Source organism: Tinamus guttatus, unplaced genomic scaffold, assembly GCF_059628265.1.
Source record: "Tinamus guttatus ecotype Peru unplaced genomic scaffold, ASM5962826v1 Tinamus_guttatus_pri_ptg000215l, whole genome shotgun sequence".
Taxonomy (NCBI): Eukaryota; Metazoa; Chordata; class Aves; order Tinamiformes; family Tinamidae; genus Tinamus; species Tinamus guttatus.
In genome coordinates this window covers 2,386,046-2,413,690 of record NW_028288749.1, presented here as the reverse complement: position 1 = coordinate 2,413,690, position 27,645 = coordinate 2,386,046, and the positions used below count along the sequence as shown (strand labels likewise).

The 27,645-nt window shown below is 53.2% G+C and overlaps 2 protein-coding genes across 2 annotated transcripts in view; one reads left to right on the top strand and one right to left on the bottom strand.

The window, feature by feature from the left end:
* Nucleotides 1–127: 127 nt before the first annotated feature.
* Nucleotides 128–10,325, top strand: LHX4 (LIM homeobox 4). The gene is made up of 6 exons (XM_088524897.1): nucleotides 128–209; nucleotides 6,490–6,661; nucleotides 8,530–8,732; nucleotides 8,804–8,958; nucleotides 9,689–9,863; nucleotides 9,946–10,325. Exons 1-6 carry the CDS (start codon nucleotides 128–130, stop codon nucleotides 10,323–10,325), a joined length of 1,167 nt encoding a protein of 388 aa, XP_088381023.1.
* Nucleotides 10,326–12,862: 2,537 nt separating this feature from the next.
* ACBD6 (acyl-CoA binding domain containing 6) overlaps nucleotides 12,863–27,645 on the bottom strand; it is a 71,882-nt gene continuing 57,099 nt past the window's right edge. Inside the window, exons 7-8 of the mRNA XM_088524865.1 lie at nucleotides 16,284–16,314; nucleotides 12,863–13,017 (exon numbers count right to left, since the gene is read on the bottom strand). Coding sequence (XP_088380991.1) covers nucleotides 12,863–13,017; nucleotides 16,284–16,314 — 186 coding nt within the window. The remainder of the gene's footprint in view (nucleotides 13,018–16,283; nucleotides 16,315–27,645) is intronic.

Below are 27,645 nucleotides of genomic sequence, written 5' to 3'. Positions count from 1 at the left end.
CGGCCCGGTTCGGAGCGGAGCGGCCTCGCACGGCGCGGCCCGGCCCCGGCTCGCGGGCGCGGAGGTGCGAGGAGCCGCGCGGCTCCCGCCGCCGCCCGCCCGCTCCCTGTCGCCCCGGTGCAATAACATGATGCAAAGCTCGGCGCTCGCTGCCGACGGGGCCGTCAAGGGGCTCCCGGAGATGCTCGGCGTGCCCGTGCCCGTGCAACGTAAGGACGCGACCCGCCTTTCCTCCCGCGGCCGCGCGAGCGGGAGCCGCGTGGGGTGCGCGGCGCTGGGCGGGATGCACCGGGGGCTGCGTCCGCGTAGGCGCCTGCCTTTATTCTGCATCTATACGTCTGTGCGTATGTGTGTATGTACATATGCATACACATATATATGTATCTTTTTCCCCTGTATAGCAGCGTTGAGAGCCGCAGCCGCGGGAGCGCGCGGTGCGGAGAGCGGTGCCGCGGGGCGCGTAGCGGCCGAGCCGTCGGACAGCGGCTGCGGGGGCGGCCGGGGGGCGGATCATGTGTGTGAATGTGCGCGGCGGTGCCCCTGCCCGCGACAACTCGCATGTCGCGACACACAGGCCCGCGAGGGCGCGGTGCCCGCGCGGGTGTTTACGCGGGGCCTGGGTCAGCAGCGCCTTTAGGAAGCGGGGGGGACGGGGCCCCCGTTACCCTGCGCCCCGCAGGCTCCTGCAGGCGGCCCCGCCGTATGGGCGCCCCCTCCGCACCCGCGTCCAGGCCGCGCACCCTGCGCCGGGCACCGCGCTGAGACACGGGCCGGGGGCGACGAGACCCCGTCGGCTTAGGGGGCCGCTGTCCCAGCGCTCTCAGGGTTCCCCCGGCGGCGCGAAGCTGGCCCTGGTCGGCGTTAATTCGTTTTCAGTCTTTTTTATTTATTTGATTTTTATTCCCGGGGATTCAGGCCGGTGCCACCTGCAAGCACCAGGGCTGCCGTGGGGGCAGAGCCGCTGCTCCCTGTTTCTCACCTCCATCCCTGTTTTGGCTCCCCTCCCGGGTTTTGCTTTTTGTTTTTTCGTTTCTACCGCGGGAAATACGCGTGTTCAACCTTATCCCGTTGCGCCAGAGGAGGGGAGAAATTCCCGAAAAGGGGAAGCGAGATGGACTCGGTGGCAGCGCAGCCTGGGCCGCCGCAGCCCGCCCCCCTGCTCCGGCCCCGCGTAACATTTACTGCCGTGGCCCTGAGGGCCAGAAAATTGGGCTGGGCAAGAAATGAGGTGCCCAAATCACCTCGGAGTAGCGACCAGCCCAGCAAAAAGCTCCGCTTTGGCTCCCGGCTGCAGCCTGACCCTTCTCTGTGATACTGCCGGTGCCATTTCCGCAGGGAAAGATTATTTCTGGGAGGAAATAATCGAACAGTTTTCTAAATATATATATTAATTATTATTATTATTAATTGAAGTACAAAAATGGTATAAACGTAGTATTGGGGGGGTGGAGTGCTAGGAAAGTTTCGCTGCTGTCTATGGGGAGGAGCTGGGTCTCCCCTTGCCGCGTGGCCGTCGCACGCTCGGGGCCGTCGCCTCCCTACGGGATCCCGCGTTTGGGCCCGATCCTGCGCGAGGGACACGGCTCCCTGTGGAGCCAGGGGCAAATCCAGCTGCGCCAGCTGTGCCGGGGCCATCGTCCCAGCGGCGCCTCATTCGCCTGGAAGGGAGGGAGCCCCCCATTTGGGAAAAATGGAAGGAGCGCGGAGGCCTCTGCCTCGCTGGCTGCACTGCGGAGAGAAGCACTCGGAGTTTTAATTTCTAGTTGCTCTTAAATCGCAGGTTTTCCCCTCCATTTAGCCACCGTCGAGGCTCCTTAAGCTCGTAGGGACGCGGCTCCCGGAGCATCGCGTCCCCCCGGCCGCGAGCAGCTCCGAGCCCGGCTGCAGCCTCGCGCCGGCGTTGTTAATAATATTAATTATCGTTACGGTTTTGCAAATCTTACTGAGGCAAAACTTCTGCCAAAGCCTGTGGGAACGGTGCCCGGGTAGAGACAGCAGGAGCAACCTCTGTCCAAAGGTCTCGGGGGGGAGTTTGATTAATTGGCGCTGGGAAAGTCGTTTGCAGGCTGCGGTGCAGTGGAACGAGCTGGAGGCTCCTCGCTTGTGCAGGAATGATCCGCTCCTCCTCCTCCTCCTCCTCTTCCTCGCGCGAGTCATCGGAGGAGCCCCCCGGCAAAATAAAATCGAATAACAAATAAAGGCGTTAATTAAGCGGCTCGCCTGCATGCGCAGCGCGGGGCTGGCAGTGCCCGGGCGGGAGCGCGGCCCCGACGCGCCGGGGATGGGCTCTGCCGCGGCGCTCTGCGGGCTCTGCCCTCGCGGGGCTCCTGAGGGTCCCCGCGAGTTTCGTTGCTGTCGTTATTTTTTTTTCCTTTTTCCATCAGGGAGACTGTAATGTAAAGATAGAGCTGCTGTTTATAAATCATACATATATATATATATGTACATACACATATATACATACATCCGCATCTAGCTAGCTGCCGAGCTACTCTAGTGCGCGGCTGGGGCACGGCTTTGGGATAGACCCAAAACCAGGGGATCCCCCCCGGCTAAAAAATAAAAAAAAAATCCGTTTGGAAACAGAGGGTTAGCGCCAAATTGTCCCGCTCGCCCGTGCTTCTGTCCGTCCGTCCCTGCGGTCTCCGCAGGACGGGGCGCTCGGGGGCTGCTCCGGGCGGGGAATCGGATAGAAATTCCCGGAGCCCCCCCCGGCCCCGGGAATAAACGTGCCAAGGGGAAGAGGAGCAGCCCCGGCAACGAGAGCCGGTCCCTAGAGCTGCTCCCCTCTGCTAGCGCGGGCAGCGAAAACAGCCCCGATTCCCTGCGCTTTTTGTTTAATTTTATTTCTTTTCTTTTTTTTTTTTTTTTTTATGTGGAGGAAGATATTGAAGCATTAGTTGCGGTTTTTGTTTATCGAAATGAAACTGCGGTGCTGCCTGCAAGAATGAGGAAGCTCCAACATTTGCCAACTAGCGAGTGTGTGAGAATATAAAAATATGTGTGTGTGTGTATATATACATATCAATATTGATATATATATCAATATATCTATGAAATAAATGGAAAAGCTTTACTCTTTAATAGCAATAAATGCACCTGCCTCAAGAGGGTTTTGTGCCACATGCCCTCATCAAGCTGGACGTTTTTGACAAGTCTCTGAATTGGGGTTAACAAATAAATTTTGGTAAATGCAGCATGCGGCTGTTGTTGGTGGCAGTGGTGGCATTAGTGAGAGCAGAAATGCGCTGAAAAGACAGACCTGATAATTCTCATGTGGAAGAAACCCACGTTTTCGGAGTAAGAAGGAGAAGAGGGACCTATGCAATCTATGTATACATTGATTTAATTTATTCTACTGTCGTTAATGCAGCAGACTTAAAGCCCAGCAAGGAATGTGGTCTGAAGGCCAGTTAATTCTGGCTGTAACCAACCATTCTGATAAATTGTGAAATAAACTGATTTCACCAGAGGTACTATCAGTAACTTAAAGTGTGCTTTAGTAATATTGTTTCAGACAGTAACAATATAATTTTCAGTTGTGCTCAGTCTTCATTCTCCGGTGACTACTATTTACATAAGGTGTCTGCTTTTCTTTTTCTTTTTCTTTTTCTTTTTCTTTTTCTTTTTCTTTTTCTTTTTCTTTTTCTTTTTCTTTTTCTTTTTCTTTTTCTTTTTCTTTTTCTTTTTCTTTTTCTTTTTCTTTTTCTTTTTCTTTTTCTTTTTCTTTTTCTTTTTCTTTTTCTTTTTCTTTTTCTTTTTCTTTTTCTTTTTTCCCTCTTCTTTCTTTTTTCCTCTTTTCCTTTTTCTGTTTTTCCCTTCCCCTTCCCCTGTTTCTTTTTTCTTTCCCCTTTTTGCCTCTTCCTTTTTATTTTTTTCACTGTTTTCCTTCATTTTCCTTCCCCTCATCTCTTTTACCTTTTCCCCTTTCCATTCTTTTTTTCCTTTTTTCACTTCTCTTTTTCCCTCTTCCATTTTTCTTTTTTCTGTGTCCATTTCCCCTTTTCTTTTTTATTCCCTTTCCCTCTCCCTTTTTTCCTTTTCCCCCTTCCTTTTCTTCCCCTTTTTTTCCCTTTAATTTTTTCTCTTTTTTTTCTGCTCTTTCTTTTTTCTCTCTTCCCCTTTTCTGTTTTTCTTTCTCCATTTCCTTTTCCACCTTTTCCCCTTCTTTTTTTTCTCCCTTTTTCCCACTTCCTTTTTGCCTTTTTCCCCTTTCTTTTTTCTCCCCTTTTCCTGATGTTTCCTTTTTTCTTCCTTCCCCTCTTTCTTGTTCTCCCATTTCCTCTTCTTTTTATTCTCCCTTTCCCCCTTTCTTTTTCTTTCCCTTTTCTCCTCTTCCTTTTTTTCTTTCCCTTCCTCTCCCCTCCTTTTTATTTCCCCTTTCCCCTCTTCCTTTTTTATTTTCCTTCCACCTACATTTTTTTCCCTTTCCCCCCTTCCATTTTTTGTTTCCTTTTCCCCCTTCCTTTTTTTTCCCCTTCCCTTCCTGTTTTCATTTTTTTCCTTTCCCTTCCCGTTTTCCTTTTTTTTTTTTTTTTTTCCTTTTTTGAATTTTCCTTTCGTTCCTTCTTTTCTCATTTTTCCCTTTCCCCTTTTTTCACCGGCTCCCTTTCCACTCCCCTTTTCCCCCTAGTGCCCAGGGCAGACAAACTTGTGTCCTCCCTTTTTGCCACGAGCCATTTCCCCGCGTGGGGGCCGAGCCGGACTCGCTGCTCTGGGACGGGGCCGCGGGGCCGCCCTGGCACTGTGGCACAATGGAAGCGAAGGCGACAGGTCCCTGTGTCCCTCTCACCAGGAGCCCCCGGTCGTGCCCAGCCCTGGTGCCCGTCTGTCCCCCTCGGGTTTCTCCTCTCCTTGTGAGCTGCCTTTCCTAAGCTGATGTGCACGAGGGCTTTTTTTAATGCTGCTCCATAAAGAAGGCAATCAGCTCAGCTACTTCGTTTGGCTACAATAGAGTAGCTCCTAATCCTGCGTGGGATTTGTGCTAGCATTAAAAAAAAGGAGAGCAGATATTTACTGTCAGCCGCTCTCCCGGCACGGGCGCTCCCGGTGTGAGCAGGAGTCAGACCTCATGCATAAACATCTCCTGGGCCATTACGCTCCAGCTCCGGACATTTTCTTTCTTTCTTTCTTTTTTTTTCCAAAATCAATCTTGTTGCTGGCACGCGTGTCAGCGTCGTGTGCATCGCTTTGCCTGTGCAAGCTGCTCCCGCAGACTTCTACAGCGCTGCCTGTTTACTCGCAACAGTGGTCGCATCCAAACAGGGATGAACACCTGGCCGTTCTGATGTCTATAAGCTGCCCATCTATAGGCAGACATTGTATATGGAGCCGGGTGGCTGGATGTAAATGTATCTTTACAGAGGGCTCCAAAGCTCTGGGATAAAAGGCTGGAAATGGGGCAGAGGGACATCTGGGAAGGGACATCCCAGGGCAGGGCTTGGGAGAAGCTGGCACCTTGCCTCCCAGAGGTGCCGTACCTCTCCAGCATCCTCCGTGCTCAGCTGGAGCCAAATGTGCCCAGGACCACAGCACTGGCAACCAGGCAACTGCACAGGGAGGTTTTGAGCAGGGAAAGAGCCAGCAAGGAGGGAGGAGCACCTCGCGCCCGTGTCCGTGCGTCCCTGCACGTGTGTGTCTGTGTTTTGGATAAGTGGGTTGGATGCGGGTGTCCCCTGGGCTGGGATGTGCCCTGGTTGGGGCTGGCTCTGCTGCTCTGTCCCAGGCCAGAGCTCCTGTTGTGCCGCCTGTCTGGCCAGTGCTGGCCCTGGCGCTGGATGCCCCGTGGGCACGTGGCTGCCAGCAGCGCTTTTCTGCTCCTCATGGCGTGCGGCTGGTGGGGTGGAGGAGACCTGTGCCTTAGGGCCGGGAGCCCCCTGGCCCCTACCCCAGAGCAGGCAGGCAGTTGCCAGCACAGCCTGAGTTTGCAATAACTCGTCCAAATCCCCGCTCGCCACCCCCTTCTTGTCCTGAGCCTGGCCAGGGATGCCCGGCACAGCTGAGCTGTGACCAGGTCCTCTCTGAGCAGCAGCTCCTGTCCTGTCTGTGGGGGACACCTTAGAGAGGACGTGTGAGGATCAGGCATGAGGCTCCTCTATGGGGGCTCATCCAGGCAGACCCCATGGGAGCTTCTCGCAACGGCAGGAGACCCTGCAGGCCAGGAGCCCATGGAGGATGCTGAGAGACCACCCCGGAGGAAGAAGTGGGCCAGGGCGACACATGGGGAAAGGGGGGGACAGGGGGCTACAGGTGGCTTAAAAGCCAGGGTGGGGAAGGGAAGGTCTGTGCATGGTCTTTGGTGAAGGATTGCAAAGGAAGGGCACAGCCAGGTGGGAGGTGGCAGTGCATCTATGGGACACCTGCGAGTGGCGTGTGGCCCTGTAAAGTGCTGCACCAGCTGGGGCGGGGGGTTGGGAAGGGGCTGGTCATGGGCTGCTAGCCCTGTGGGTGCTGACACTGCTCTTCTCTCTCCACCACCCCACCATGCAGAGATCCCCCAGTGCGCCGGCTGCAACCAGCACATCCTGGACAAGTTCATCTTGAAGGTCCTGGACCGCCACTGGCACAGCTCCTGCCTCAAGTGTGCCGACTGCCAGGTGCAGCTGGCCGACCGCTGCTTCTCCCGCGCCGGCAGCGTCTACTGCAAGGAGGACTTCTTCAAGTGAGTGCCCGCGTCGCGGCAGCCCGCACAGCCCAAGCAAGGCTGTACCCGCGCTGACGGCGATGGGATCATGCTGCACCGGGCACCACGCTGCAGGGGTGCCAGACTGTTTTTTTTTTTTTTTTTTTTAGCACAATTTTAAGCACAATTTCCGCCAAATCTTCTTCTTATCTTTCTTATCTTTCTTTCTTTTTCTTTTTCTTTTTTTCTTTCTTTTTTTTTTTTAAGCCCAAGTGTTTAAATAAAGGGAATTTTGCTGCTTTAGAGCTGCCACAGGCTGAATGCTATTTGCCAGGATTTAACCTTCTTAAAGACCCAAATCTCACTAATACTCCCTTCACTCCCCCTTCCCCCACTTCCCTATTTTACATTTTTAAGCCCAAATTGGACTAGTGGGTTGGCCCGCTAATCGCGCTGCGCCACTCTGCTCGGAGCTAGAGGGCAGGAGAAACCTGCACAAAGACGGAGCTGGTGCTGCTGCTCCGAGCACCGCTCCTCGCTTCTCCTGAGGTTGTGGCTCTCTCCGTGTTTCCCCCCCCTTTTTTTTTCCCTCCTGGTAGTGCCAGACCTTTAACTCAGTCTGCACTTGGGGCACTGGGAGCTTGTGGTAGGCACCAACCTGGGATGACTCTTTCCTGACGGAAAACAGACTTCCCCACAAGTGGCTTCTTTGGCTCTGCTAGCTGGGAAATGGCTCTTCCGGGGCCCTAATCATCCTGGCTCGGGGATGAGCCATGTGTGGGTGGCCTCTCCTGCTGGCGGGTGGGCATCGAGGCTGAGCCGGCCGCACCCCATGGCGCCCGGCTAAACGGTGATTATGGGGCCGCGCTAATCCCGGCAGGACTTTCCCTGTCTCCCAAGCCTGGCTTAGTGGCCACCCGTCTCGGCTGCTTCCCTCACTGTCAGGGCTGGTGGCTGCTCCTGGGTCTCAGCCCACCTTGGCGGCCCTCCCATGAGAGCCAAAATCACCTCTAATTTCCCCATGAATCTCTGCTGCCCCTTGAGGCTGAGCTATAAACACAGATAAATAAATAAGAGCCGTTAATAAAGCTGAAAACTGGCCAGGTGAAGGTCAGCGGGGCTTCTGTAACCCCCTGTAGCCCAATGGGGCTGCGGCCTCGGCACCAACACTTTGCTCGCACTATTTTCCCAGACTATTAATCTCTGAGTCATTTAAATAGTTGCCCAAAAGGTGCAGGTGATCAATGTTAATTAGAGCTGAAGGATCAGTGACTTTCTTAGATTAGGTCCTGCCTAGATTATTTTGTGCCAATCAATAGCTCCGCGGCAGCCGCTCGCTCACACGCTTCACCTTGGTTTCAACTGCTCATTGATCCGAGGGCGGGTGGCCGCGCAGGGACACGCTCGCTCGTGGTGCCGCCTCAACGGGCCACCTTGTAGCCATGTGCTTGCCGGCCACCGGGGCTGCCGGCCCGCTGGGTGGGCTCCTTTCGGAGGCGGCGGCGCGTGGCATCGATTCGCTCCGCTCCGCGGGGCGCGCGTGTTCAGCGCCGGGGCCGCGTGCCGGGGGAAAGGCAGCACTCAGCGCGTGCTGCCAGCACCACGGGGAGGTTTTTCATCACGTTTCCTCCTTCGCTTGTGGCACTGTTCTCCACTTGGCTTGTGCCCGCACTGCTGCGCTTGGCCCTGCAGCCTCGTATTGCGAGTCCTGGCATCCCACAGTCCATGCCCAGGCGGGCAGGATTCACCATTCGTTTTCCCTGCACGGTGGGTTTGTCCCCTCGGAGGATTCTCACATGTGTTGGGAGTTGCCCGTGCTCAGGCCCACGGCTGCCTTGCCCCTGTCACCCCGGCCGGCCACAGCACCCTCCCCATGGGGCACTCATGGCCACCGCTTCTCCTTGCAGGCGTTTCGGGACAAAATGCACGGCCTGTCAGCAGGGCATCCCCCCCACGCAGGTGGTGCGCAAGGCCCAGGACTTCGTCTACCACCTGCACTGCTTCGCCTGCATCATCTGCAGCCGGCAGCTGGCCACGGGCGATGAGTTCTACCTCATGGAGGATGGGCGGCTGGTGTGCAAGGAGGACTATGAGACGGCCAAGCAGAACGGTAGGCAGCAGCAGCCATTTCAGCGCGTGTCACGGCGCTGGGTTTGGTGCGAGCCGGTGGCTCTCTTGCAGATGACTCAGAGGCGGGCGCTAAGCGGCCCCGAACCACCATCACAGCCAAGCAGCTGGAGACGCTGAAGAATGCCTACAAGAACTCGCCCAAGCCCGCCCGGCACGTGCGGGAGCAGCTCTCCTCCGAGACGGGGCTCGACATGAGGGTGGTGCAGGTAAGGCCGAGGAGGCCCATGGCCTCTCCTCTGGCTGCTGAGCCGAGTGGTGGCCGGGCCATGGCATATGCTGCGGGCAGTGCTGGGGCTGCCTCCATCTGTGCTTGTGAGGAACAGGCCTATCTTTGGGCCCCACTGGGCACCCATCGTGAAGCTCCTGTAAGGTGGGAGCAGGTTCAGCCCATAGTGAAGGGCCCCGTGTGCCAGGCATGGAGGGTCTGGGTGCTGGGGTCTGGGGGTAACAAGGTGCTGGGCTGCAGGCGGTTGTGGCATAGAGGTGCCAGGGGTGCTGGGATACCAGGGTGCTGGATATAGAGGGTTACCAGGATGCTGGAGTGTTGGGTGCTAGGATATAGTGGTAGCAGGGTGCTAGGGAAGAGGGATGGGGATGCCAAGGTGCTATGGTCCTGTGCTGCCAGAGATGCTGGAGAGCTGGAATTCTGGGGGATTTGGGATGCTGGAATGACACAGCGCTGGAATGCTGGCTTGTTGAGGGCCAGTGTTAGGCTGCGTGGGATGATGGGGTACTGGGTGGGGGTGGTAGGGTACCAGGATGAAGGGGACACTGGGGCCTTGGGGTGCTGGGTACGCTGGGCTGTCAGGGTGCTGGGGTCCCAGGGTGTTGGGATGCTGGGTACTGTGGTGCCAGGATGCAGCAGTGCTGGGGTGCCAGGGCACTGTGGGGTGGTGACAGTGCTGGTGGCGGTGACGGTGGGGCGCTGGGTCCCAGGTTTGGTTCCAGAACCGCCGGGCCAAGGAGAAGCGTCTGAAGAAAGACGCGGGGCGGCACCGCTGGGGCCAGTTCTACAAGAGCGTCAAGCGGAGCCGCGGTGGCAGCGGCAAGCTGGAGAAGGAGAGCTCCGCTGAGGACTGCGGCGTCAGTGACAGCGAGCTCAGCTTCCGCGGTGAGCGGGGCGGCTGGGTGGCGGGCGGCGGGGGCCAGGGGCCCGCGGGTTGCTCACCGCCATCCCTCCTTGCTCCCGGCAGACGACCAGATCCTTTCCGAGCTGGGCCACGCCAACCGGGTGTACGGCGGTGCCGAGGTGCCCGGTGGGCAGCTGCTCAACGGCGGCTTCTCAGTGGAGGGCCCGGGCCAGCCCTACCAGGACTTGCGGGACGGCAGCCCCTACGGGCTGCCGCAGTCACCCTCGTCCATCTCGTCGCTGCCGGTGCCGCCGCCCTTGCTCGAGTATGCCATGGACAGCAGCCTGGCGCTGGCGGCCGGCGGGCCAGGGGGCGGCCCGGCGCTGCGGGCCCTGGCGCCCGGCCCCACCTCCGACATCTCCACGGGCAGCAGCGTGGGCTACCCGGACTTCCCCACCAGCCCGGCCTCTTGGCTGGACGACACGGACCACCCCCCCTTCTAGGCGCGCGGGCGCCGCGGGGCCGCCGGCCGTAAGCACAAGGGAGGCGGCGGGCGCAGCCGGGAGAAGCCGCCAGGAGACGGAGCGATGCGCGGGGCCGAGACGGGCGACGGCAGCCGCCCGGCCCCCGAGACGCCTCTGTTTTCAAGAGTTATTTTTGGAGGCCTCAAAGAGAAGTATATATTGGAGAAGGGTTTATTTTAGTGCCAGGAGCGGGGATCGCTGCCGGCAGGGCTGCGTGCGGGCTCCGCGACGCTCAGGCCGCCCAGCCAAAGCCAGTGATGCCGCAGATGCTCCCTGTTCCCCAGTGCAGGCAGCGGCCAAGGCGGTGGGGGCGCAAAGGAGCTGGGTGCTGGGGCAGCACTGAAAGCAACGGGGAGGGAAAAGAGGGAAAAAAAAAAAAAAGGTGTGAGGGGGAAAAAAAGTGGGAGGAAAAGGACAAAAGACCACGCAAGCACAGCGGTGGTTGGCCCTGTGCTCGCCGGCATGCTCGCCGTCCCCCTTCGCCATGCCAAGCGTTGCCCCTTCCCTCCCCTCGCTGTGTAAATTTTGTACAGTTGAAAAAAAAGTGAGAGTCTTGTTTCCTGGAAAAAAAATCACAAATGACAATAATAATAATAATAATAATAATAAAAATCAAAGGCTGCAGCCGTATTTATTGCCATATTGCCGGACTGGGCAGCCTTGCTGCCGCAGGGAAGGCCCTGGGTGCGGGACGCTCTTCAGCGGCTGCCCTCCGTGGTCTCCTCTTCGCGTGGCCGCCGCTCCCTGGCGCCCATCGGGAGGGTGTCAGGCCGGGCCTCCCTGTGCCTCATGCTGCTTCTTTAAGCCTTTTAGCGCCCTTTGCACCCCATTCCCCATGCTAATTTGGTTATCAGCAGCAAGGGCAGCCGCTGCCCAACACCCCGTGCCTGCACCTGGGGCTGGGCACCCCAAAAACACCCCACTGAGCGCCCGCGCGTCACGGGTCTGAGCCAGGGAAGCGTGAGGCCGGCAGGGCCGAGTGCTGCCATCGGCCCCGGTGTGCTGGCTTTCTGTATTTTAATCATTTTAACATTTAATGCTTCTCAATTAAAGTGATTTCCTGGAGTAGATGCCAAGCTTAGTCCGAATGCACATTAACCACTTTCTGTATCGGTAGTTAAAGGCACCGGGGGATTTAAACAGCAATCCGCAAGGCTGCTGGGGAAAGGGTTGGCTGAATAAAGCAGATTAGAAACAATAATATATGTCTTTCTCATTTTGCCCCCTTCTTTATTTATTTTTTTATTTTTTTTGGAAAAGCTCCAAACTCACAAACAGCTCTAAAGTGCTATAAACATTTCCAGGGCTAAGCGCTGAGCCCCCAAATGTACTCCCTGAAAGCAGGGAAGGCCTGGCCGCTGCCACTCTCCGATTCGCTTTCCAGAGAGCTTTTTTATTACCCAAAACGTCCATCAAGCCAAAGTTGCCTTCGCGGCATGTAAATAGGGCAGAGAAAATAAATCCCTCACGGAGGGGGCTGCACGTTGAGGCAACACACAGAGGTCACCTCTCGGCTGGGACCTGGGACCCCAGGCGCAGAGGTCAAGGCAGCTCTTGCATCTTTCCCACTGAACAAACCTCTCCCTGCAGTGATTGGAAATGGCCCTAACGACTGAACTTGGGTGGTTCCTACGTGCTGGGAAGAGTATTAATGTTTATCAGCAGCTTTCTTCCAGCCTGTCTCCAGATCCAGCTATTTAGGGGCTGCTTTTCTACATTAGCCTCTTGTCTGCTGCGACTCCGTGCTGGTGCTTTGGCTGCTGAGTGGCGACTGGCGGAGTTCAAGCCAGTTCAGCAAACGGTGTCAGCAGCAGCCGAAGCTGGCAAGGGGCTGCAGCAGCCACGAGGGGCCAAAAAGCATGTACGCCGTTTCCAGCCGGTCTTTAGAAGAGGGAGCATTCCCATTTATTTTCCTGAGCCTGGATGCACTGCAGAAAGGCAGGAGCAAAGAGTGCAGCAGTGCCCTGCAGTGAAGCCTGCAGCCGAGGTGCGCAGCCACCGTGGGTGCTACGTGACGGAGACGTGGGGAAAGACAGACAAGACAAACACACCGGGATGCCGGCTCAACGCTGTGCTTTTCTTTATTCGTAATACTTTTGTTTGGGCCCAGGGGAAAAAACAATCCAAAACTCAAACCCCACTGCAGAGCTGAGCATCTCACCTGCCCTGGCAGCTCCCCGCACTGAGGTCCCCTTCGGGCAGCACGTCCTCTGGTGAGACACCCAATGTGGCAGTTGTGTTTAACATACTGAAACATCTGGGGGCTTCTCCAGGCCTTCTCTGCCCTCCCTCCCCACTCCCTGCACGCGGATACGTCTCAGAGTGTGCAAGACCCTGATCCCACCCTGCACACAGGCCTGGTAAGACAGCTCGCAGCTCGAAAGCCCTCCCGACCCTCCCGCCTGCGCTCCCCTTCGGACCCCGGGGCGTTTTGGAGGGCTGGGGGGAGAGGAGGGGCGTTAGTGCAGGTGGTGTCCGTCCTCCGGGGCCCGCGCGCGGGCTGCCCGGCCGTGGCGTCAGGCCTTGCCGGCCGTGTGCTGCTGCAGCGCGGACACGATGGCCTTACAGTCCGTCACCTGCTCGGGCAGGCAGCCGTCCTGGTCCCGCAGCGTGGGGTCGGCGCCCGACTGCAGCAGCAGCTCCACGATGTCCAGGAACTCGCAGGCGGCGGCTGGCGGGAGAGAGGGCAGGGTTAGTGCGGACGCTGCCGAGGGGCCGCCGCGCTGGAGCGGAGCGCCCGGCCCGCAGCTCTCCCTCTCCGGAGCGCCCGGAGAGGCCACGCGGGGCAGGCCGCGGCACCAAGCGCGAGGCACAAAGGCAGGAGCAGCTCCGACGGGGAGGGAAAAGGGAAAGAAATGAAACGTCCGGAGGGTCCCAGGCCGGGGAAGGCTCCGCAGCGCTCCTCGGGCAACAAGGCCAAGCGGGACGGCCCTGGGGCAGCTGGCCCAGGCCACGCAAGGGGAGCCGTGTTTCAGCAGCTGGGCTTGGACAGCCCTACAAGGCATTTTCTGGAGCCGTTTGAAGATGGGAAACAAGGTGGACACCCATGTGCTCCATGAGTGTCTACACTGCGATGGCACAGGCCTTTATTTTGCACTATTATCTCCACTAACAACTATTTTCCCAGGCTCGAATTACTCTACTGAGATAAAATCGAGTTTGACCCGAGCTCTTCTCCATCCTGAGGACTTAACAGCCTGGCAATTTTCAATTCCTCCACACCCAGCCTCAGGCGCTTCCTAAAAATAAACGCAGTGTATTTAATGCTGCAGAGCTGTGCGTGCAGGAACCACACAAAGTCCTGGGCTCTCCCTTACGGTACCTCTGGAAGGCAGATTCCTGGGGAAGCCCAGGAACATTTCCAGCCCCAGCTGCCTCAGGAGCTTGCGAGACGGCGGCAGCTTCCTCTCCAATTCTTATGTATCAGTTTTAATTACATTCCAGCCACTTTAGCAACGTAACCGACTAACTCGTCTTTGCCATTAAACGTAGTAATTAGAGTATCTTTTACATTACTCTGCAGTTTTCCACTGACCCAAAGGGACAAGCAGCGAAGTTTAATTAAAATAAACCCAATGTGTGATTGGAGCTTATATGGGGAACGGATAAAAGGGAAAGGGAAGCAAAGGGACTGATGACGAAGCAGGTGGCAGCGGGGATGTGGGACAAGGGCTGGCGGCAGCAAGTCCCAGGCGGCTGTGGGGGACCACGGTGACTTGTGCCACAGCCGGGCTGCGTTTCGGGAGGCCACGACGAGGGCGGGCGCGTTCCCCCAGGAACCGGCATCCTGCGGGATGCGGCCGGAGGCGGTGGGACAGCCAGCAGTCCCCGGGGCCGAGCACAGCTGCGGGATTTATGGCGCCCTGGGAAGCTCTATTTGTCAAGGGCCAGAGCGGCAGCCCTGACACTGGCACGGGTGAAGATGAATTTTCATTCAGCGCAGTTCGCCTTCTGACTCCATTAATCCTCAGGGTTCGGATGATGAATTTCTTTCTTTCTCTTTTTTTTTTTTTTTATTTATTTTCGCTCTGGCGTCCCCTCCCACTGCCCTGTCACAGCGCGGAAAGGGCCGAACAGATGGTGCTTTACAAGGAAGACAGAGCGCCCAGGAGGATAGAGAGCCGGCCCAGCCCGCGGCCACGTGGCTGCGAGCGCTCGGAGAAGCCTTGATTTCCTCTGGGAGCCGCAGAGGCAATGATTTCAGTATTCCCCACAGACGGGCGGGTGGATGGATGAAGGGGAGCTAAAGACTAACAGGCCGTTGAGCCGGGAGCCCGCGCTCGTTCCAATCAACGCGGCACCGCGCGCGACCGCGGCACCCTGTGCCCGGGAGGCAGCTGCAGCGCCCAGGGCCGCCACATATCCCAAGGGGAAGCCCGTCCGGGAAGGCCAGGCTGGGGTATTGGCCTCCACTTAACCTCCGATTAAAGGCAGGGTCAGCGCCAATCGCAACGAGACAGAATTTATAGCCCGTCGCAGGATGCAGTTTGACACCGGCTGTAATCAGGAGAGCTGTCACCACAAGGACAGCTGTCAGGCCAGGCTCGCTCATAAAAGGGGATGGGTAAACCCTAAAAGCAGTCCCCATCTTACTGTCCTTGCCTGTGGGATTTAATCCTTCCCAGGAAACCTCTAGCAACAGGGCAATATTCTGCTGCACACCAGGAGCCACGTTCTTCACGAGAGCTCTCGTGGTTACGAAGCGCTTACAGACATTGCACTGGGGCACTTCTCAGTGAATTCCAGGTCCAGGCCCATAACCACTTGAATCAAAACAATTCGCTAAGTTAACAAGGAGGATTTGGGTGATTCATGACCAGATCTGCTAAGCAGAGGAGGAGGAAGGAAATCGCAGACAGATGGGGTTGGGCGACACTCACCGGGGCAGCAGGACACCCGTGAACGGATCGGGTCTCTGCACTAGGGAGCCAAGAGGCTTCCCCACAGGTTGCTTGCAGGAAGGACGATGGGGGAATAAATACTCAAGGGGATGGATTTTTTTTTCTTTTTTTTTTTTTGCACACAAAACATTCTTCTGGGGGGAACAAAAAAGGTGGAAAACTCATTATTATTATCATAGTTGGCATGATGGATCAGAGAAATACTTTCTGACATCCTCTTAATTAAATCGGTTATATTTGTTTGTGTTAAACAACTAGCTTCAACCACCAGCCTGGGGGAAATAAAACCAGCCCGTAAAGGAAATAATTCATATTAAGGTAATGCATCCACCCTCTGCCTTAGAGTATTTGACTAGTTTTCAGCAGGTGCTCTCGGATAAATTACACACGTGCTAGAGTTAGGGAGCAGGGAGGGTATCACATGTTACTGTAACTACATTCTTGTTCCGGGATCCTGGAATCTGGTAGTTGAAACCCAGATCCAGAAGTGGTCCCGTGGACTGAGAGCCTACAAAGTAATTTTGCTATCCTGCTAATATCTTTGTGGAGAAACCAGAGGGAGAGGAATAGACACAAACACTTCAAGAGTGACAAGTATGTTCTTAATTACGCAGGGACAGGCATTGAGAGAAAGTGTAAAATGATAACTGTATCTGTCTTAATTTGGGGGAAAAATATGATATAGATTAAATCAATATTCTTATTTATATTCCCTGCACATCAGCACTGCATATGTCATTTTAGTCTCTCTGCTCTTCTCATTTGGAGATAGAACAATCTTTCAATTAAAAAGATCGCTATAAAACCACACATCTAATTAGCATGTAATTGTAGGAGCGACACAAACTGCAACTTCACCTCATTGCAAAACACTCTGTGATTCTGCAGTAGAGAATCTTCTGGGGCGAGACTGGTTTGTAACGCAGCTCCCCTGCTAGCATTTCTGCTGAAATTTGCTTTCTGCACACAGGATCATTTACTCGAGCTGGAAATCCATCCTGTTAAGAGGCAACAACCAAGCTGAAAGGCAGCTTACCATAATGGAGTGCAGTCTGGCCTTCCCCGTCCTGAAAAACAAGACACACACTTGATTTTAGAGGTACAGACAAGGTCACAGGGGTGCAAGTAAATTCCAGTTTTAAGGAAATAAAGCGAATCATGGCAATATTTTAACTGACCAGACAAACAGCCCAGGACACCCAGGTACCTAACAGCCAGGCTTTGAATCTTCACCTATCGTGCATCCCTATTGATGGATAATCAATATCTATCCATGCATATACGTGGATCACGTCATGACACGAGTATAATTCAGTTCATTATCACTTCCAGACCATAAAAAGGAAAGATTTCGGTCCCTGCATGGCACATCCTAGCAGGGCAAAACTAGGTGTCCCTCAGGGCAGCCTCGTCCTGCCACAAGAACAGGTGAAATAACAGATGGAAACACCGGCCCCTTTCCTTTCACCACGCTTGGCCTCTAATTCAGTGCCCTACTCCTTTAATTTATTTGCAGCTGCTTATGGAAACTCAGGTTTTCATTAGATCATCACTGGGATTAACATGCAAATTCGACAACCTGCCATGGACTCGGGAGCCGGCAGAAGGGAAAAAAAGCACAGAGAAACAGGTGGAAATCTCACACACTGCTGTTTGGAGAGTCACGGTTTCCACACTCGTTATTCTGACTGGTATTAGCTGTACTCAGGTGAGAACGGGGGAGTGACTGTATTTTAGGATGAAAGAGCCCCTGCTTTGCCCTGGGACACTGCACTAACAGGACAACCATACTGCACGGCAGGAGCAACAGCAACAAAAGGAACCGCGCTAGAGACGAGCCAGATGCAAAAGGCACTTGCTGCCCAAACATCTGTTTCGCTTTTGAGGACAAAAGTGGCAGGTCAGATATTTTCTCCCCATGTGCTGCCATGCAGTAGCCTGTGTACCTTCCGCAGCACTCACGGCCACACGTACAAGGGTCTCGTTTCAGGAGACCGTATCCCAGCCCAAACGGTACCTGCCACCCCCGATTCCGGCCCCGTCCTTCCCCTTCCCAAGATGCCGCAGCGGATGCAACTTGTGGGGAGGGGAGGCGAGCGGCTATCTCGAGACGACCCCGCAAACAAAACAGCCGCAGGAATCAGGACGACGTCCATCGATTATTCCACGCGAATACGGTAACCGATGCGATGCGGAGGCTCGGAGCGCTGCTTAAGCACATGCCAGCCAGAGTGACAGGGACGGCACTGACTTCAGCAGAACAGGCAGCGGGGCTGCAGCAGGGGCGGCGGGAGCGGAGCACATGAATTACGGCCAAGGCAGCCTTTAAAACCCGCAGGTTTTGTGCGTGCGCTGGGGGTAGGGCGGCGAGCTCCGCGCCGCGCTCCCGCTCGCCAAATTTTTGCCAACAAAACACGGCGGGGAATTGAATTGCAGCCTCACAATAAAGCCCCGGGCAGCCTGACAGAATTCCCGTTCCGTCGGAAAGCCTGGCCTCAAAACTCCTTGCCGAGCGCAGAGAACCCATCCAGAAATACTACAGGCATTTGTTCCTCTTCCAGAGGAAACACTGCTGCTTCAGCAGACCTACAATCAGCCCCCGGGCTAATGAGCCGTTTTATTTCACTGAGATGTACTTGCTGGCAGTTATTAGTCTAAGAACAGGGCGCAAGTCCCAGTATACGAAATGCATCTCTCTAATTCCAATGCTGTTTTTAAAAAGAACAATTAATCCAATGTTATGCAAACATTTTTTTACACTTTATTTAGCCTGGAGCTTTTTTTTTCCCCCTTTGAGCCTGACTGCTGGCCGAATGCTATTTGTTCTGCTTTGCAGATGCTACAGTATTTGCTTTTATTTTTGCCGTGGCGGATTTTAATCCAGGTAAATGGGAAAAGCTCTAGCGTGGTCATTCACCAAGGGCCTTGAGAGGCCCTCCTGAGCTCAGTCCCTCTTGGCGCTGGCGTTTTGGAGCGCCGTGGCTAATGGGAGCCCTACGTGCGCCTCTGCCGAGACGCAGAGCCTGGCTCCGGCTCCGGCGACGCAACACAAAACGGTCGCACCTGAAAATAATCAAAGATGGGCCACGAGTGCAAGTACCAGTGCTCTTGTTGCGGAGATTACGTGACATGAATATCACCTCCTTGGCTCTGGAAATGTTTGCTGTTTCGCACTGAAACCAGAAGCGCAGAAGTTAAAATCATTTCTACATGGTCTTGATGCAAAGGATATCTCCCAGACACAGGAGTCAACTACTTTATGGGCTGCTTGCAAAGCCCACTGGAAAGCGGGCTCCTCATCGCAGCCCAGGCCTGGGGCAACGTCGCCTCCCAGCCCTGCACCACGGGCACGGGACCACGCGAGAGGGGCATCCTGAGCACCAGTTCTGCGGCCAAGAGCAATGCAAAAACGCACGGATCAAAACCACCACCTCGTTCAGTTTGCAGTCGGGGGCAGTTAATTTTCCCCCACTGACACCCATCAGGATTTTTGTTGCTTTATTTCACATAAAGCACCCCACTCCGAGAGGGATGTTTGTCATGACCATTTATTCCTTCTCTCTCCAATTTAGCTGTAGATTCCTGAAATGAAATTCCTGCAGAGCGGCAACTGCAACAAAATGCAGGGTCTGCCGATACCCACGGCAACCGATTGCTTGATAGATCTGTAACACAAAAGCCTGAACATTCTATCAGTTCTTTCCAGACGGTGCCTGTGGAAAGTCAGGCAAACCTGATGCCCGTGCACCTCATTCCCATGTGTTAAGGCATGTTAAAAGGTGGCAGAAGCCAGCACTGAGGCTGCCCTTGGGGAGAGCAGAGCTTCCAAGAGGTGCCAAGGATATCGTGAGGCTGCTGTAACATGGGGGACACCAATGTGTCCTGGACACAAATAAGAGGTGCCTGTACAGAAAATCTCAAACAACGTTTGAGGTTCAATTGCAAATGCCACTGATGTTTGTGTACGCGGCCACAACGCCAGTAAGGGTGGCCTAACTTGTAGGGCAGCAGGATATCCTTCTAATAGGAACATACACAGTGAGCACACTGCAGAAACAAAAATATTTTGTTATTTTCTAACACTTCCCTCTTTGGGAGCTCGTGCATTACACGCTGCAACCAGCACTGACGCAAATACATCAAAAATAAGTGTCCAAGTTCACCAAAATCAACAAAACAAAGATGCTACAAAATTACCGGGACCCTCTACGTCCGTGCTCTGCAACAGATGCCGCTCAATGAAAATCCACTGACCAGTGGGTAACTTATTGGATAACAGGATCGTGTTGTACTCCTGAGAAATTTAAGCAAGAGAAATGGCAGAAGATGGACCGAGCGCAGATGGACCAACTGTCTTATCCGTTAAGTGGTACTGTGGCTTCTGTGCATCAATTTGGTCTCATAAGTGATAGGATTATATCGGTGTTTCCACCCCGTGCTCACTCCTTGGGAATTTTCCTAAAAGGACGATCCTGGATGTGTTGACGGAGGTGTCAGAGGCCTCGTCTCTGTGGTTACTGATCCCTTGAGTTTGTTCCCAGCTCCCTCAATCACACCTCCAAGTGCCACGGGGCTGATAAGCACTCATATAATACAGTGTTTTTATGATAAGCATACAGACTAACCTCTCCCTTTTGAGCAACAGCGCTGGCACTCTCTTTCTCAAGATATTAAGTCCCCCAGATCACCTCTTTTTCTGCTCATTTGGGGAGGCCAGAAGGTGCTCACTTGCTCCAGTTTATGAATTCCAACGTTGGCAGCGACTGCGTGGATAAGAGCGATGAGGTGATAACAGCGTTCAACAGCACTGGGGCCTGGGCAGCGTGGATGGGCCCGCGCGGAGATAAATATTGACACGTTTTTAGCAGGTGAGCGACTAACAAGGGCTGGAATAACATGGAATGTGAACAAGCACTGGTGCTCCAGAGCTGTGAATATAAATCTCTGCAGCCACACAATGCAGACTCGCTCAAGCCAAGGAGATGAAAAATAGCGAGAAAATACTTCCCTCTACTTTTAGAAATGGTTTTATTTCTCATTTATTCCCACTTTAGGCTTCAGCTTCCCAACAATTTACTTTAACCTCATCATCATCTTTTTCTCTCTCTCAAATGTTATCCCTAAGATGACTGAGGGGGAGAGTTCTGCTAAATGCATAGCAGGACGTATAGTGATTGCTGCCAACGGGCAGGCCCAGGCCATGCCGCCTGGCACGACCAGCCTGAACGCCACTGGAAAACGCTTCAGATGGCCCCAAAACAGTCGGCATTTTTATGCTTCTTTTGCACACAGCAGCCTGGGTTTGGACACCTGCCATTAATACGTGCAGGGTCGAAGCGGGTAGATGAGTGGATGATGGTGTGCGCAAATGCTGGTATATAAAAGGCATCGCTTAGGTAGTGTTCCTTTAAAAGCCCTGTTTCACCAGTGTGCACACACTTGCACGTTCACTTGGTAAAGCACCACCAGCAACAGCACAACGTTAGAACCAGCACCACCAAACACCTTCGTGCAAGAGCATCTAGCCTCCCAAGTGGCTCCAATCCTCAGAAAATGACACAGAACTCCACGTTTTCTATTCTTTTTTTTTTTAGCTTTTGATTTAGCTAAAGCAAAATACACTCGTGACCGTTCAGCTTCAGCTGCTGTTTTAGACTCAGGGTCTCAGAGCTGTATGATTATTTAGCTCATAGCACAGGGAGTTGTTCTTGTGAGGGCCAGGCTGCTGGAAGACACCAGCACGGGCATCCTCTGGGCCTCCTCGAAGGCAACGTGGGCGTTTGCATGGATCCAAACTGTGGACAAAGGACACGGAGCCGCGCCAGGACTCAAACCCAGAGCTCTCAATCCATGCACAGCTGCAGGTTACCAAGTGCCGGGCTCGGATATGCCTTAAGCTTGGTTCCAGTGGCAGAGACGGAGCTGCCCCTCTCCAAGACCTCTCTCCTCAGCTCCCTTTCTCCCGCTCGAGTCTTTCCAAGGCAGCAGTCTTTCCTTCACTGTGCTGGGCAGGAAGCTTTAGGGACGAAAGGTGCAAGGCCGATCTGTATCACCACCTCTTGGGCCTTTCTCTCGCTGGGTATCGCTGGCCCTATCTTCTAAGTGCCTCGCAGATGAATTAGAGCTGCATGGGGAAGCAACTATTATATTTCTAATGGTATGGGCCCTTACAGCACAATCTGCTACTGAAAGGCAAGGAAAATTGCATTAGCTTTTGTGTGATTCAAAATTATGATCAGGCGAACAGGGATGTTGAAACCCTTTAAAGTCAAGCCTCTGCACTGGGGCTCTTGCTACCTGGGAGCTCCCTCTTCATATCCTCTGCTTGAGAGCGTCCTCCTGGCTCAGTGAGGTGCTCTAATAGGAAGGATTCTTCTACTTGCCATGTTGCTGTTAAAACCAGGGACGAGAAAGCTCGGAGAGAACATGATCACTTGCTTGCTTGCGGTGCCTGCATGCGCTAATGCAGCCAAACTGCACAGCCTGAAGAGTTCAGAGTGCCAGGGTTAGGCTAATCCCTCATCGCCCTAGTTTCTAACTGCTAGTGTCCCTAAAATTTCCAAGTGCAATTGCAGCGGAATTTATCACATGTACTATCGTCAGCCTGCAGTGCTTCCAGCACTGCCAGAGGGTCTCGATATTCCACTGCAGAAAAGGATGTTTTTAATTGCAGAAAGATTTCTGAGTGCACGCAGCACCTTGCACAGCAGCCCGGAAACTTTCTGGGATGTTTTGTCTTTGTGCATTCTCCCCCCAGTCTGGGCTTGGTTCTCTGAACATGACTGTGTATTTGTATTGATATATTTATTCACTGTTCTAAAGAACATGTTCCACCGTCTGTTACTTCCCGCATCAGGCATCTTTCTAGCTGTCAAACACCCATGTCAGTGCAATACAGAAGCTGCTTCCTCAGCCTGTTCAAAGGCCAGGGACCAAAAACGTGTTTGAAAGGAGCCGGTACCCGGAGCTGTAACAAGTAGCACGAGGCTGCAGCTGAGCCAAGCTTCTCCCAAACAATGTCAGCAAGTCACGGGCTGCAAACAGGACAGCCCCAAGCTGCTCCCTTTCCTCTGAAATCAACCACGAAGACGGAGAAGATGCTGAAATATCAATTCTCGGGGTGCTTCCCTGCCCCCTTGCCATGTAAAAAGTTAGTGGCTTCCTCCTCTGCTCTTGGACCGCTTTATCACTTTAGCATGGATAAGGCAGATACCTGGTTATTTAAGGGGCAGGATAAATGGGCTGAGACAGCTTTCCCATCCCCAATTCACTAGGGAACGCTTGGAAATTCCACCTGACACGGGGACAGCGTTGTGCTCTTAAACAATCTCCCGGCTGATCCGATTGTTCCCCAGTGGGGAGCAGGCTGCAGCTCGCTCAAGAGTCATTGATTGGATTAACAGCCTAATTCCCAACAGATGAATAGAATACTGATGTCTTGTCAGCCCACATCATAGGAGGAAAACACAATCTGCTTCTACAGCCCCGAAACTTAACCCTTCCTCTCCCCAGCGGCACGGGGGTCTGGCGGCTTCGGCCCAAGACGCTGCCCATCTGAATAACAAAAGATATTAACCTTTGGGACGGTCTCCTTCATCATCTGCATGCCACGGATCATATCGTACCTTCCGTAAGGTTGATTTGCAAGACGCTTTCTATTCTTCCCTTCTAGACAGAAGCCACGTAAGAGATTTATACAGGGACTTTTTTTTTTCTTATTTTACCACCTGCCGTTAAAGGAAATACTGGGTGTTTCACAGTTAGTGGTTGAAAATTCATTAGCTGAGCAATATTTATTCTGAAATATACAGATACTGAACGTTTCCAGAGTCTGTCATTCGGTTAAAGGTGACTGCATCTGCCTGGTGAGGAACGTGAAGCAGCTCCGACTTCCTCCGACTGCTCTTGGCAAGCCCCGGGCAGGGGAGAAAAGCTGGGCACATCATTTGCTCTCTGAGAGCTTCTGTTCACCACCTCCTAATGGAGATCCTAATGTTTTCTTAGCTCATAGAAAGGCTGTGATAAGAAATTAATTGCTATTGGTCAAATGTTCACTACTACAGAAGCAGGACCATGTGCATATTAAAGAGATTCTCCAAGAATGAAATTTATTTATAGACTCCTCAGTGCTCTGTATTTATTTCTTGCTCAAAGGGTGAGAGTAAATAAAAACCATCTGATTTTAAGAAATGCATTCCAAAAGACCTATATTTTCTCAAATCGGCAGGGCCTGTAATGTTATTCGTTTCTTTTAACAACCACCTTTTGTGTTTGCATTTACACAGCAGCTAATGGGTATGTACTCATTGCAACACTTGAACTTTCAGCAGCAATCCCAGAACATGCAGAAACACAGCTACAGCCCTTGTGCCAAGGCTAGAGCCCATTTTAAGAGGCAGCCTCTAGGATTTCTCTGATCCAACAGGGAACGCCTCCATGGGAACGCCTCACCAATTCTTAAATGCTTTATCTACCTCTTCAAGGGATGATGCTCTGTGCAACACCAGTATGATATTTCCAGACTCGTTTGCACTATACAGCTCATGTACAGAGTGAAACCATTCCCTCCACTACTCCTTACCTATAAAAAATTAATTATCCAGACACTAAGATGACAAAGAGAAGGAATGGAAGGACAGGGGTGCACACCCTTTCTTTCTCCTTTGAACAGTCTCTGCTGGCAATGGAAGGTTTCCACGTTTCACTATTTCACGGCATTAATGTGCGTATAAAAGATTTGCTGTGAGACTGGACAAAAAACACACGCCTTTCCTCTTGTGGTTGCCAATACATCAAATCTAAAGAGAGTGCCCATGTTTTCCTCTTCAGAGAGAAGCAAGATGCTCCAATTCAAAACACAGGCAAGTGGGGAGGCAAGAGCGCGCATTAATGAGAGCGCTGCCTTGACCAAAACAATTAGTGAGAGATACTGCATCAAATCAAACAATTCAATTAATGCCGTGTTAGTACCATTATTTTAAAGTCATCCCAATTATTAGCTCCTTTTACAATTTGAAACCATAATGTTTCATTTTCATCCCAGATGTGAATTATGCCAGAATGGCAATAAATAAATAAGTGCAATGACCCCTGTCCAGCCCAGCCCCTGTCCTGTAGTATGGCTGCATTGTGTATTCATGAATCCAGGTTAAGGATGGGGACTGGGACAGTTGTGCCCTGGAACCAGCAGACTGCAGGTTTTATAAATACATACAGAAATAATTAAAATCTAAGGGGTTTAGAAGGGTTAATCTCCTTTAAATAATCTCTGCCACAAAGCCTGTAAAGTCACTCTTGGCACACTGCCCACCTGGGACCGGCTGTCGGATATCAGGGCAGCACGTGTGGACGGGAGCACCCAGATTAAGCGGCAGCGTGGCGGACCCGGCCCGTCGGGCACTGCTGCTCCGTGCGTACGGCTCCCTCCGGCACGCGCCTCCGGAGGCAGCGAGCGGGATCGGAGCCGGTGCCGAGCGGCAGGTCTCCACGCCACCTACTGCACCCCATCACAGAGGGAAGCTGGACCAGGCTGCTAAATTGAGCAGGGTGGAAGGGAGACAGCAGGAGCCGAGCGCTGCTGCCACTGCTCATGCCCTGACTTCAAAGCAAACACGGGTTTATAGTTAAAAGACTTTGAAGGGATCCAGGACTTTGTACATAACTTTTTTTTTTCCCTCTACAAAAAATTGAACCCACAACCGTGGGAGGCGAAGAAGAGGCTGCGCTTTTAATTGTCAACTATAATGGAGTCAGAATCACCACTCTGCATTTCAGCATGCCCTCTTAGGTTAAAGTGTCATTTTAAAGATGACTGAGTGGCCATTAGAGATAAAGAAATAAAAAAGAAAGTACCAAAGCCACCACTATGGGCTAAAGCAGTGCCATGTGGAAATGCAGGAGCTGGCTGTGATGCAGATTCCGTGATCCGAGCTGACCTGGGCAAAGGCAGGATGAGCTGAAATGCCGCAAGAGCCTGGCAAAAAATGCTGCAGAACTGGAAGGGAACATTTTTGGCACTTTGTCCCAGTCCCCCGAGCTGCAGCGATGCCTGTACAGTCCCCAAAGACCTGCAGCCCATGCGCGCTCTGAGCTACCCTATGGCACTAACCACGCAACAGGCGGGCCGAATGGCAGCACCTGTAGTTAGTAGGAAAAGCTGTGAGGAGAAAGCACGTGGGAACATGTTCCAAGGGGACCAAAGACACCGCAAACATCCTGCAAATCTCTTTGTTTCCTTTTGAATTTGTGAGCATACAGAACATTGGAGACTCCATTTTGGTCTCATGAACCTTCCTCAGCTTGGTGGGCAAAATCAAAGCTCTCCATGGCTGGAAGAGCTGAACTATGCTCTGGATTTGCATTGTAAAAACTCATTAAATGAGATCCCAGTTTTATTAGCACAAACTTAGGAGGAACCCTGGGCCTATGGGAGAGCTGGGTTAGGGGGGTCCGTAGCCCTCAGGCTGAAACTAGGTCGAGGGAGGGGATCCTCCCCGAGCTCTGGGGACGCCGCACCTGGAGCAATGGGTGCAGTTCTGAGCTCCCCAGGACAAGAGGGACGTGGAGCTTCTGGAGAGGGGGAAGGGACTCGAGCATCTATCGTGTGAGGAAAGACTGAGTGAGTGGGGCCTGTTTAGCCTAGAGAAGAGAAGGCTGAGAGCAGATTTGATCAATATGTATAAGCACCTGATGGGTGAATGTAGGGAGGATGGGGCCAAACCCTTCTCAGTGGTGGCCGGTGACAGGACAAGGGGTAACAGGGACAAGTTGAAGCACAGGCAGTTCCATCTCCATGTGAGGAAGAACTTCTTTCCTGTGAGGGTGACAGAGCCCTGGCACAGGCTGCCCAGAGAGGCTGTGGAGTCTCCTTCTCTGGAGATCTTTCAAACACACCTGGATGCCACCCTGTGCCACGTGCTCTGGGTGTCCCTGCTGGAGCAGGGGGTTGGAGTGGATGATGTCTAGGGGTCTCTTCCAAACTCAGCCATTCTGGGATTCTGTGTGATTCTGTGAAACTAACGTTTTCTGCTCCTTTATGAACAAATGTAGTATCAAGGACCTTGTTCAGGCATCTCAAAGCCTAACGGTTTCTTAAGCGTGATGACACCTCTTTGCGGCACACAGGAATCTGCACATTCCCAGCTCTCCAACCGAGGGTGAAGGCCCCTGATGGACCTAGGCCCTACCCAACGTGGACCATTGCCTGGAAGAGTCGGGCTGTGGATGTTCAGGTAAGAAGCTCCCTCCTCCAAGGGCTGCTGTTTTGGGGATGCCCAACAGCCTTCTAGCAGCCCCTGGGGACAGTGCTAATAGCTGTTATTTTATAGTGTCTGTGCATGAAGCTGATCTTTCATTTTATCACTCACCACTCTGAAAAGTCCCCTCTCGGTCTGTGATCGCTGGGAACTCTTCCCGAGGGAGGAAGAAGAAAGAAGTGGGAGCAGAAAGGTTTATTGAGACTGCCTGTTCATGGGCAGTTAGGTTTCCAAGCGGCTATTAATAAAGTCCCTGTATCAGAGAAGACAGAGAGGAAAAACACCTGGGAAAAAACTGCCCAAGGATATCAAACTCTCAGTAACTGGGATTTCTCAGTGGAACCACAGGGCTATTAAAGCAGAGCTGCACTAAATATATGAAGTCTGGTTTGTCATCACTTATTTAGTGAGATGCAAAATTGATCTTCACTTTAAAAGGCTCTTTCAGAGTCTAGAGACGGTTCTCGCTGCCTTCTTGTGCTCTGTAATAGAGGTGTTTCTAATAAAATTCAATGGGAGGCAACGAGGGAAAATCACAGGCAACTTTATAATAGGCAGATTTATGCTCGGGGATGTCCTGGTTTTGAAGAGCCTCTCCACACGCGGCAGGAAGAGCAGGTTTCTCCATTCACCCGTCGGACGAGCAGAGCGGGAGGTCCCGTTGCCCCCGTCCTGCTCCTCCCGAGCCCAACGCCAGCCCACGACGCCGAGCGCGGGCGCTCGGGAGCAGCAGATGGGAACGGGGGGCAGCCCTGGGGCCGCGCTGAACCGCTGACCTGGAGGTGAAAGGCTTCATCTCGCCCCTTCTCCGTCCCCAGGGCTCCCTCCGAGGCAAGTGTTGATACATTCATCTTCCTGACTGACACAAACAAACTGCAAATTGAACGTGCCACCGAGGATCCATCTACACTTTGAGCCAAACCAATGCCTAAAAACACAGAGTAAAAGGCACTCTCATGTTTTTTTTCTCTCATCTGAAATATTGCTTGCTAGGGTCTTTTCTTTTTTCCCTTAAAAGTACCAAATTCAGAGAGCGCAGCATTATGCATCTGCTGCCTAGCACAGCCCTGCAGACCCGTGGGACTGCTGCTGTATATAATATTTAATGAACTAGTGCTTCCTCCCGGCTCGCCTTCCTCATTT